Here is an 11,452-nt window from a genome sequence, read left to right on the forward strand (position 1 = left end):
TTGGTCACATTGTGACAACCGCAAGATAAAATGTTTTTTGGGGGGGGGAGGTAGGGGGAGTTTTATGTGATAAACCAACACAAAGTAGTGCATAATTGTGGCATAGAAGGGAAAATTGTGGTGAGCATTTTTGTGTTTGGCCCCTTTCACTTTGACACTCTTAAATAAAATCTCATGCAACCACATTAATTCCAGTGTGAGTCCAGCTGTTTTGTGAAAGCCTCAGAACTTTAGTGAGCAAACATGGAGACCAAGGAGCACAGCAGACGACACATCAGGGGGAAAGTTGTGGAGAAGCTTAAAGAAAGAGTAAGAGCATAAAACAATTAAAAAAAGTTTGGACTTCTCACTTTTATCTCAATCCATCGTCTGAAACTGGGAGGTGTACGGTGCAGCTGCAAAGCTACCAGGACATGAATTTAAATCAAAGGCTGGCCAGTAATCAGAAAAGCAGCCAAGAGCCCCCTGACAACTCTGGAGGAGCTGCACAGATCTACAACTCCAAATGAAGAATCTCTTATCCTGCTGTGTTGATTCAGTCAAGACTTAAAAATGGACGTTCACAAAAGCTCTCCATCAAATCTGACTGAGGCGGAGATATTTTATAAAAGACGGGAGACCGTTTCAATCTCTTAATGTGCAAAACTCTGAATTAAACCTGGAACAGGTTGAAATTCTGTGACATTTAGACTCGATATAAACTCACATCTCATTCTTTAGACTTTTATTTGTTTAAAACAAAATGAAAGCAAAGCATAAGTTCCCTTCTATTTGACCATTGCTCACTACTTTGTGTTGTAAAATTCCAATAACAAGGTTTGTGTTTATGACATGACAAAATGTGGAATAATTCAGAAAGCGTGAATACTTTTGTAAGGTACTATTTATATATGCCACTCACATTCTCTAACCAACTAACTACGTAAAGTTTTTCTTAACTTCCAGGTTAGCTGCTGCCACTAACTCTAACTGCATGCCCCCGCCCCCTTCATGTCTGCTCTTAATTTACTGTAATCCCCTACTACACCAAATTACATATATATAGAAAGAAAACTACAGTTCATCAAGTACATATGTTTTAAATTTTGGGCCCGTTCTGAGGTCCTGCCCTTGTCCTGCATGCATGTGTGTATACAGTGTTGAGTTGTAGTGTAATCTGAAGTGGAAGTTGTCTTGGCCCAGTGATCTGACCGCTAGGTTTCAATTGACAGCTGAGGAAGTGTGACTGGAGCGTGACTCAAAACGGCAGGCATTATGGCCCCAGTGCCACTGACGACACTTTGGGGATTGCTTGGCAAAGGTAACCTTTTCGTTCTTTTCATCTGCCGTCTCCCTTCTGTCTCACACATCACATGTATTTACACTTTTACCCTTTTAAAATTTAATGTCTGCTCTTTATTTTTTGACATCCTCATATAAAACATTTAAGAAACGATGTTCTCGCACATGAGTTGCGGCTCCTATTAATGCCGCAATTACTCCATGCATTTCTTTGATGAAAAATCTTTTAAAGTTATTGCCTTTTTTTTAAAGTGTTTCACTCCCTCCTTTTTGTTCTTTTCTCCCCTTTATTCTGACTTAAGCACTTCCCTTGCAATTATGAAGCGTTTTCTGCTTTGCTAAGTCATGTTTAGAAATGCATTGCTCAGGCTTTTACCGGCGATAAACATTTCCAGTTTTCTTTGAGGTCTGGGCTGATCATTTCCACTGCAACACATGCAAACTCACCTGTGTAGACTTTACTTTAGTTATAAAAGCAATTGCAGCAATCATCGACCATAAAAGACAAAAAGTACTCCATGTTCCTTGGTTGGAGACTACCTCAATCAAGCCAAATGGGAGTACCTTTGGTTTGAATCCAACAGGAATTAGTGGGACTCCCGCTAAAGATGTGTAAAAAAAAACAACCTTTAAATATAGTAATCATTTTATTACCGTAGCTTAATCTCTCTTCTTTTTTTTAAATCCAACATTTAATTTGACTTCATTTACTTAGTGGGAATAAAATCCTGAATTAAGAAACATCTTAACTGAGTTTTTTATCTAACTCAGCCATTCAGCGTTTATCTGAGTCCATAAAATGTAAGTGAAGCCTTTGAAAATTTAGAATCACATTTTTTAAGTTGATCAGACGTCTGAGATTCTCATTCTGTGTGACTTAAGCAAAATCTCCAAAAACAAATCTATGCAAGAGAACTGCAGCAAAGGAAAAAAGCATCTTACCGTCACCAGCTCTGCTTAGCAACTGTTTAAAAGCGTCTGCTAACTTTTCGTCCTACCATTACAAAGGTAAACAGGGGCTACAGAGGCTCCAAGTTTAATGTAAAGCAAGAATGAGGGTGTGGAAAAGCACCACATTGCCACTCTCAATGCATGGTGGAGGATGAGTGATGCTGTGGGCACATTTCTCTTCCTAAATCCATGGAATTAGAGTAAAAATGAAAATAAACTCTTTGAAACATCAAAGTTTTTGACAAAAACGCTGTGGCTGTTTTCCAGTGGTTTACAGCCTGATCATCATAGAGTGTTTCAACCAAAGCTTAAGGCCAAATCAAGACAGGAATCGGTTCATCAGACACAAAATCAATAATTTGCAATAGCCATTTCAGCCACCAGATCTTAATCCTACAGAAAACCTGCAAAGTGAAATGATTCTATCTTACCTTATTTTCCCCTCCTCCTTATTTTAAGCGTGAAATGACGCTTTAGTGTTAGAAGGTTGATTTATTTTAAGGATTTTCACGCATGTTCATCAGGTGCCACAATAAACACTGCTGGCACTGAATGTCCCAAACCCTTATTTGATTCGTGGTGAACTTATAATGGTTGGTGTGTTTACCGACCGCTAATGTGGAGAGTTTTGAGATTACTCCATTTAATGAACTTGGGGGGGGGGGAAAAGTCCAATGTTTTAGTATTTGTTTGGTGCAGAATCCCTTTAAGAACATTCTCAATTTGCACAGAGAATAATTAAAATTCAGTATTAGTGTTTCAGCCATGAAACAGCAAGGAAAAATCATGCAATGTAATAATTTTGCAAGATTTTTTTCCCTCCTTTTTAAACAAAAAAAGCTTCGTTTGAGGTACATAACGGCAGCCATGCAGGAATTATCTGGTCTTTGCTTCATCTTGACCCAATGCTCTGTTGTGTTCAACTTAAAGGTACAGATCACCTCCTCCATCTTGTTTCCACATTGTGTTTCTCTCTCCTCTCTTGGGGGGGGGGAGAGAAAGAAATCCTGAATCGTTTTCAGCATGGTAGAGCAGGCGAGAGCTGAGCTAAGCCTTTTCCTGTTTGCCTGTACCTCCTTTTCCCCTGGATGTGCAGACCTATCCGTGTGCAGGCGTGTGTGTGTGTGAGTGTGTGTACAGGTCAGTTTGCATTTGGTGAAGTTATAAACACAAATGCACGCAGCACAGACCCCCTTAACAGGCCTCTTAATAGGTGGGTAGAGGTAGCAGAGAGACATGCCTGCTCTTTTTTATTTCCACTCACACTCCATGTGACTGTACAGTACAGTAATGAGGACAAGTCTGTCCTCTGTTTAGCTGTCCAGCCCATGGAGCTGGAATCCATCGGATCTCTCTTTTATCTGTGTCGCCCTTTAAACTGAAGCGCGTCTCTCCAGCACCGTAGCGTCCAAATTGAAAAGGCTGCCAGACTCGCATGTTGCCATTGTGCAGGAAATGGGTCAGCAATCCATTAAGATGCCATTAGATAATCTAATTTAGCGAGCTAATCCTTAAACGAAGCACGCTGTACGGCCGGGCTGTGCTTTGCGAGGTTTGGGAACGCCGAGTTAGTTAGGCTGTCTTAAAGGTTACCTGAGGAAACGCAAACATGGAGGTCGGGTTGCTTGAGTGCAGGAATAGCTTACATATCGCATAATATCGTGAACTGCAATAAACTGGGAGCAACTTAGCAAACCTGTCATTTTCTGTGTCCTTTTTTTCCCTCTCCTAGTTACTCAGCATTTATTTTAAGCCCATTCAAGCTAAGTCACCTCTTGAACTTTTCAACATGTCATCATCTTGCAGCCACAAACCTCAGTGTATATTCTGTGGCAAACCACCACAAAGACGTGCATGACTGTAAATAGTGCAAGACGATACAAGCAAATCTGAAAAGTGTGGTGTGCATTTGTACAAGCCCACTCCACGCCAGCGAAAATCTTGTGTTGCCTTTCGAACATAATTAGTGAATTGTGATTTTTTTTTTTTTTTGGGTTATTTAATCATATTTTAAATCCAGCTTTTCTTTGAAGGTTTCAGAGGTTTGTTGGAGAACATTAGAGACATTTGGCAAGAGTAAAACCCCAAAGGCTACGGCATTGCAAGATCCCAGAAGCCATGTAGGGGAAGAAGGTGCTCTGGGTAAAAAACATGCAAAATGCTGTAAATGGAATTAAAATAACACTGCACATCACCTTGAACACACCACCAGCATCATAGGGAAACATGGTGGTGGCAGTATCATGCTGGAGTTAATACACCTGCAAAAAACACCTGAAACATGGGAAGAGGTTCACCTTCCAGAAGGATGAGCCTAAATGTACAGCCACAGCTGTTAGAATGACCTAGTCAAAGTCCAGCTATTTTCCAAAGGAGAGTTGTATTAAAAATATATAGATAATTAGGAAAAGACACGCTCCAGGAGATTTGCAGCTGTAGCAGCTACAAGTGGTTCTGCAAACTTTTACATTAACCCCAAACGTTTGGAGATTATTTTACATGTGGAGTATTTTGAAACCCGGCCTCCATGGCCTGCACACGCCAGATCCTGAAGTTTTGTGGATTTAACTTGATGGAATCTGTCAAAGTTTAGGCGGTATGAACACTTTTGCAAAGTGCTGCGCAAGCCTCGGAGCAGGAGCGGCGTAGCTTTTGGTTTACAGGACGCAGATACGGCCTGACAGCCATCGATTTTAATGAGATTAAGAACGATTTGCACACAAAGACCCACAAGTGCCCTTTTGTAGCTGTGTGGTCTCCCCCACCCCTGTATTAATGTAAGCCATTACATTAAAGAAGTTTCATAAGGAAAGAGAAACAGGGTGAGAGAGAGAGAGAGAGCTGCAGCCCCCTGGCCCGCTCTGTGCTCTCTTTGTTTGGCAAGGTAGGAAAAATTTAATCCCTCGTTTCCTGTCCGATGATTTTTGGCAGGGCTGGAGGAGAGAGGGAAGGAGGGAGGGAAGAAAGCAGGAGTAGAAGGGCTGGTCGGCCAGGAAAAAAGAAAAACTGTTAGAGGATTAGCCTTCAAGTCTTTTTTTATTTAACTCTTTGCGAGCTGGAATGTAACAGAGCTCTTGTGATTTTTGCTTTTGTTGTGAACACATCTCCGCTGCTTTCTCGTTCCCGTCTTTTCACTTCATCGTTCAGGCAGCTGGTGTTTTCACGCCCCGAGGTGAATTAAATTTGCACTTTCTTTGTTTTAAGCGCAACAACTGCGGCTAGTGGTTGGTGTGAAACTCAGACAGGCTGAAGAGTTGCTTTTCATGAGACTCTCTCTCTCTCTCCACACTCCTTAAACATTTCACTCTTTTTACTTGAAATCTGCGTCGCAGGTATTCTCATCCGAGGCGAGGGTGACGCGTTGGTGCACACTGAGGAAGAAAAGGAGAGTAAAGAGGACGAGGAGGAGAACAGGGGGGGCTAATTATCTGACATCTACGCAGCGCAGCACCCCTCGGGAACAACATGCCGCTTGTTCCCGCTCGCGTTTTCAGTTAGCACCGTTGCTCCCCAGGAACAATCACCGTGTTGTTTTGCCATTAGCGTGAGATGAATAGGGATGGGGCAGCTTTGTGCACAGACCCCCACTCTCCTTTTTTTAACCCCCTCTTCTTCTGTGCAGAGGAGCGGGCGCTGCGTCACGACCCTCTCACATGATCCGGGATCACCTCCGCTTAGTTCAAACCAGTCGTGTCACATGTCTTAGTATGCAATTCTCACGGTATTAGTAAAAATACTGCATTTATATATACAGTACAGACACAAAGTTTGGACACACCTTTTAATTCAATTAGTTTCCTTTATTTTCATGACTATTGACATTGTAGATTCACACTGAAGGCATCAAAACTATGAATAACACATGTGGAAATATGCACTAAACAAAAAAGTGTAAAACAACTGAAAATATCCCTTATATTCTAGTTTCTTCAAAGTAGCAACCTTTTGCTGTGATTACTGCTTTGCACACACTCTGCATTTTCTTGATGAGCTTCAAGAGGTAGTCACCTGAAATGGTTTTCACTTCATAGGTGTTGCCCTGTCAGGTTAATAAGTGGGATTTCTTGCCTTATAAATAGTCATGAAAATAAAGAAAACCCATTGAATTAGAAGGTGTGTCCAAACTTTTGGTCTGTACTGTATGTATATATATACATAAAACACAGTATGTAAAAGACACAGTATGAAAGCAGTAACATGATTGGAGAGAGAAGAGACGAGGTTTTCAGTCTAAAACCTACGCTCAACGATTAAAGCGGTTCTAACGCCAAAAAGTATCTCTTTTAACATTCTGACAATTTGAGTGAATATGTTTAGAAATTGATAGACATATTTTGTGTTGGAGGTGGTTAAATGTTTCCAGATTCATAAAGAAACTTAAAAAATCGTTTGAAATAGCACGCTAAGTAGCAAAATCTAAATTTAGCATCGTTAGCGGCTACTGGTTAGCCTTCTACCTACAAATTCAGATACAGCACCTTGTGTTTCTGTCAATTTTTTTAATGTTCTGACAATTTGAGTGAATGTTGTTAGAAATTAATCCATATATTTTGTAGTGGAGGTCATTAAATGCGATCCAAATTCATAAAAAACTGAAAATAATTGTTTAAAATAGCAGCTAAGTAACAAAATTGAATCTTGGCATCGTTAGCAGCTAATTGTTAGCATGCCACAGTAATAGTCAAGAGTATCTACAAATTCAGACACTGCACCTTAAACACACCATAGCCACTGAAACCTGGAGGTAGCAGCATCATACTGAGGGGATGGTTGTTTTCAGCAGGGACGGGGAAGCAACAACCATTACCACCTTTATGTTCCTTATTAATTACTGCGGTAACAATATTGTGGAACATTAATTCAATATACAACAAATACTAAATTTAGCAGTATTTTTTAATTGCTTATTCCACAATATACACATTTTCCCATTGCGCTTTTTATAAACTAACACAACGGGTTAGTTATCTGCAGTTAGCTACTTAACAGACAAATCTGCTAGTTGATTGTCAGATTTGTCGCTCTCCTTTAGTTTCCATCTCTTCTTTATTGTTTGTTTTTTTAACAATTTACTTCAGCTAATGCTCTTTCAGTTAACATCAATCATTGTGAAAAAATTAAGCACTTTTTCCTCTATGTCGATTCAAGCTACATTTTTGTAGTAGCCACTAAGACAACATTGGTGCTGTGACGACTCTACATTATAATTTTAGAGTTGTTAGGAATGCAGTAGCTGTTGGCTACAACATTTAAGCTATCAGGGGTTCATATTTTTCACACCAGTGTGACTTTCAGTTTGTTGGATGTCATCTCCTTGCAGTAGATGCCCACAACAATAAGTGAAAGAAAAATAGTGAGCAAAATATGGAGCAAAAGTTTTATTATTAATGTGGTTTCTGCATGATTTTGTAATAACATGCAGCCCTGTTAGCAAAGTTATTTTTTTCTTAAAAAGAAGAATCGAGTGACAAACATAGCCTTCTTCTATCAGCCAGCTGACCGGCATTGCACTGCGTTACTCAATGCGCCACTGAGCTGGAGAAAACTTGAGTCACTTCACTTTTCCCTGGAAAATAATTAAAAGGATTTGTTAATTTCTTGTTTTTGGTTCCTCATGTTCATAATAACTGCATTAATCTGCAAAAAGGAGAAAGCTCCCAGCATGTCGCTAACCATTATTTCTGTGTCTTTTTGTGTGTTTTCTTTTTCCAGTCCTGGTACCTGGGCGAGCTTAGTTCCATTCCAAGTGTCGAACGGGACTCCGATTCTGCCAACAAATGTCCACCAGAACTACAGCATAAACATCATTGGTGAACCGCTGGTCCCCGCCGAGTCCGGGAACTGAGCTCATCGAGGCTTGACCCACCTCTGCCCTCCCCCCACCCAGGGTGGAAGTGTGGGGCAGAGCTAGCACTACAGGTGTCTGCAGCCATGGATGAAACCAGCAAAGCAGCAGGTGCTGCATAAACCCCCTCCTCATCAATCTCCTCACCTTCGACCTCCCGACCCCCTCAGTCTCACCTCTTCCACCTCCCTGCTCCCACTCCTCCTCCTCATCCTGATGATGATGATGATGGACAATGGCCCTGAAGTAAAGATGATGAGTGGACGGCTCAGAGGAAAGAAGAAAAGCTTCAGGTCTGATGTCTCCTCGCACACATCCACCCACCCACCAGTCAGTTGTTGCGTTTGCAGAACTTTTTTCAATCCATCTGAATACTGTGATGTATAGATGCCTTAATGTTTAATTGCATGACACTCTAGACTCCTGGCAGTAATTCCTACTTATTGTTCAACGTCAGAGGAAGGTGAAAACCATTTTGAACGCCTCGCAACACACACACACACACACACACAGTCAACCGAGGGGGGGTCTGCAGATACATCCCTGCCTGGTGGATGGCTAAGAGACTCTGAACGAACGAACGATTCACTGTGTACACCGTAGGAACAAAAAAAAAAAAAAAAAAAAAATTGTGAATTCAGAGTGTTTTTTTTTTCTTCCGTTTGATTTCAGTTTACTGTGATACGACTCTTTGTTTTTAAGGAAAAAAAAATGTGTTGACTTTGTTTCTTTACTGCTACTTATTTCAAGAACTAATGTAAACACTTATGGGGAGAGTTGAGAACTCTCGATGCAGTTTTTTTTAAAAAAAAAAAAACACTAAATGCTAACAGCTTGACATTGGACCCCTCCTAAAAAAAGAAGAAGAAAAACGACTCGCAAGTCCTTTTCAAAAGGAATGTAATAATAAAAGAGGAAGAAAAAAAGAAAAAATTTGCGACAGAGGCAAGTGCAATTGAATTTTTTTTGAAGGGAAGCTATCAGTCTGACTGCCCTAAGACTCTAAAGGAAGGGGGATAGTTATTAAATGTTTAAGAATATGATTTCAGCCACATATCCATCTCTTCGCATGAGTAAAAAGTGTGAAAGGCAGTTTGAAGACAAGCATAAAGCTACCTGTGCAACAGAAAAAAAAAAAACAGCACTTAATCTGATCTGAGCACTTCCCATCACGATGGGCAATTTCTTTTTTCTTAAACAATCTAAAATAAGTCGAGAAATTACACACACAAAGTGTGCGTGAAAGAGACATTTTGTTTCAATTAAAAAGTATTTGGCCGTCAGCTTATAAAGCTTATGTGTACAGTTATTATCCATGCAAATGTACTGTAATCTTCATGGGTAAAGCTACAGCTTGTGCAAGGCAAACTCTAAAGTGGAAGAGGGTGAAAACTGAAATTATGAATCCAGGTGGTGGCATATCCCCGAAATCAAGATCTCTGCATGGCAATCCCGCAGCTGTTGCCCCTCCAGTCCAGACAACACACACACGCATATATATATATATATATATATATACACACACACACGAGAAAAAAAAATCTCTCCGATACTCCTAATTTTGCACGACGACATATAGTCCACATTACGTGCCTTGCCTTTGAATATAGAGACGTCACTACAGTTGTTTTTGCTGCATTTATCATTATAGAGAGAGAAAAAAAATTAACATTTTTATGATAAGAATTGTTTTGTACTTTGAATGAAATTGTTGATTTTTAACTTCATGTACTACTCTATCTCACAGTTACATTGCATATCAAGGCTGTGTATAGTTGCTGTTTTAAAGTTTGTAATCTACCAGCATTTGGTTTTTTTCCAGTATTTTGGTGGTTTTTCTGATAACCTTTCATCTTTTTGTTTTCTCTCTTATCTTCAATGCTCATTTTCTTCATCTTCCCGTTACTATTGTGGAGGGTGGAATTCAGAAATATGAAAATTATGCAATACCAAGTTTTGCCTATGTAGGTAGTGCTTATAGATGTGTCAATTATTAGAGGCTAGTTTGGAGATAGAAAATATGGTAATGCATTTATTTTGTTGATGTTGTTGTCCGTCGCTGTTGTTGTTGATGATGTTGTTGTTGTTGTTGTTGTGGGTGTTTCCTTTTTTTTTTTTTTTTTATTGACCAAAGTGGGGACTGCTTTCTATGCAGTGTAAGGCAAGGTCTGATTTTTTTTTCTCCAGCATCTACCGAATGACAGTCAGACATGTTTCAGTGTAATATATTTTTTTGGAAAAGGGTGAATTTTTTTAGAAGTATGTATAAAAAACATAAGAATTCATCCTATGTAGGTCTTACTACGGCTGCAAAGTCACTAATTAGTCTGCTGTGACTAGGCATGGGTCGGTTAGCCATATCGAGCTACTTGAAGTTTTTAAAGATTTTCACTCACCGCTTTTGAAAGTTTGAAACGTCTTTAACAAGAAATAAAATCAGTTTTTCTCCATCTGTAAGAAGCAGCACTGTCGCTATCCCTTCACAGCTGGTTAGCTACAGTGACGTGCGGTGAGGTTCATAGCTGGTGAGGCACTGACGTCATCAGAATCAGATTTGCAAATAGATGCATAGATTGACAGCAGTTTACAGGTTATGTTTCACTTCTGCATCCTTACACATAAACTGTAGCTCACAAAACACACATTTCCTTAAAAAACAAAACAAAATAAATGTAAGCAGGTAAGACATTACTGTCTTACCTGCTTCGATTGAAAGTCCACTTGAGAAAACTTTTTTAGTGTTGTAATGTAGTCATCCATGTCGAAAGTCGGGATAAGCGAGAGGAAAAAAATCACTATCTCTATTATAATCTATCGCTGCACTTGACTTGCTTCCCGAATCGTTTAGCCTAGCTCGCTGTCACTTACTCGGCAGTTGAGGAGTGAACAAGACGAACGTCTGGGATCTTGAGCGCCCCCTGCCATGAGGCAAGAGAACTGCCTGCCTTACCTCGAACCTGTTCTCTGCCGTTTATAATCGCTCATTACACGAAACACGTTACACAAACACAGTTGGTGACAAAAAGCACTGTACATTATATACATAAGCTAAATTATTGGAAATAAGTTCACATATTAAATTTGTTTAAACCATTTTATTGACGCCGTACAGCAACATGCTCTCTCCGCTTAGCAGCCAGCGCAGAGCCAGGGGTTGCGCAATCCAAGGTGAGGCAGAGCTCGCTGCTGCCTCACCGGCATCGCTTCCAAGCATTTGAATGGGAAAATAAGAAAATTCAGCAATTTTGAACAAATAAAAATCGAAATTGGTGAAGCTACATGAAAAATAAATATTTTTTAGTACAAACCACCGGATGAATATAACAATTTAAATTACTTTATGATTATATATTTTCTTTCTTTCCATGATGGCTG

General features: G+C 39.9%; 1 protein-coding gene across 4 annotated transcripts in view; it reads left to right on the forward strand.

Annotated features, from left to right (window-relative positions):
• The window catches only part of nfib (nuclear factor I B), a 90,209-nt gene extending 79,344 nt beyond the window's left edge, over window positions 1–10,865 (forward strand). For 3 of the 4 annotated variants that reach the window (XM_023346448.1, XM_005799587.3, XM_023346446.1), the window contains exons 11-12: window positions 1,212–1,300; window positions 7,945–10,865. In XM_023346448.1, coding sequence (XP_023202216.1) covers window positions 1,212–1,300; window positions 7,945–8,077 — 222 coding nt within the window. In that variant the 3' untranslated portion in view covers window positions 8,078–10,865. The remainder of the gene's footprint in view (window positions 1–1,211; window positions 1,301–7,944) is intronic. The other variant, XM_023346449.1, reaches the window with a different exon arrangement.
• The last annotated feature ends 587 nt before the right edge of the window (window positions 10,866–11,452 follow it).

This window comes from Xiphophorus maculatus, chromosome 14 (assembly GCF_002775205.1).
Source record: "Xiphophorus maculatus strain JP 163 A chromosome 14, X_maculatus-5.0-male, whole genome shotgun sequence".
NCBI lineage: Eukaryota > Metazoa > Chordata > Actinopteri > Cyprinodontiformes > Poeciliidae > Xiphophorus > Xiphophorus maculatus.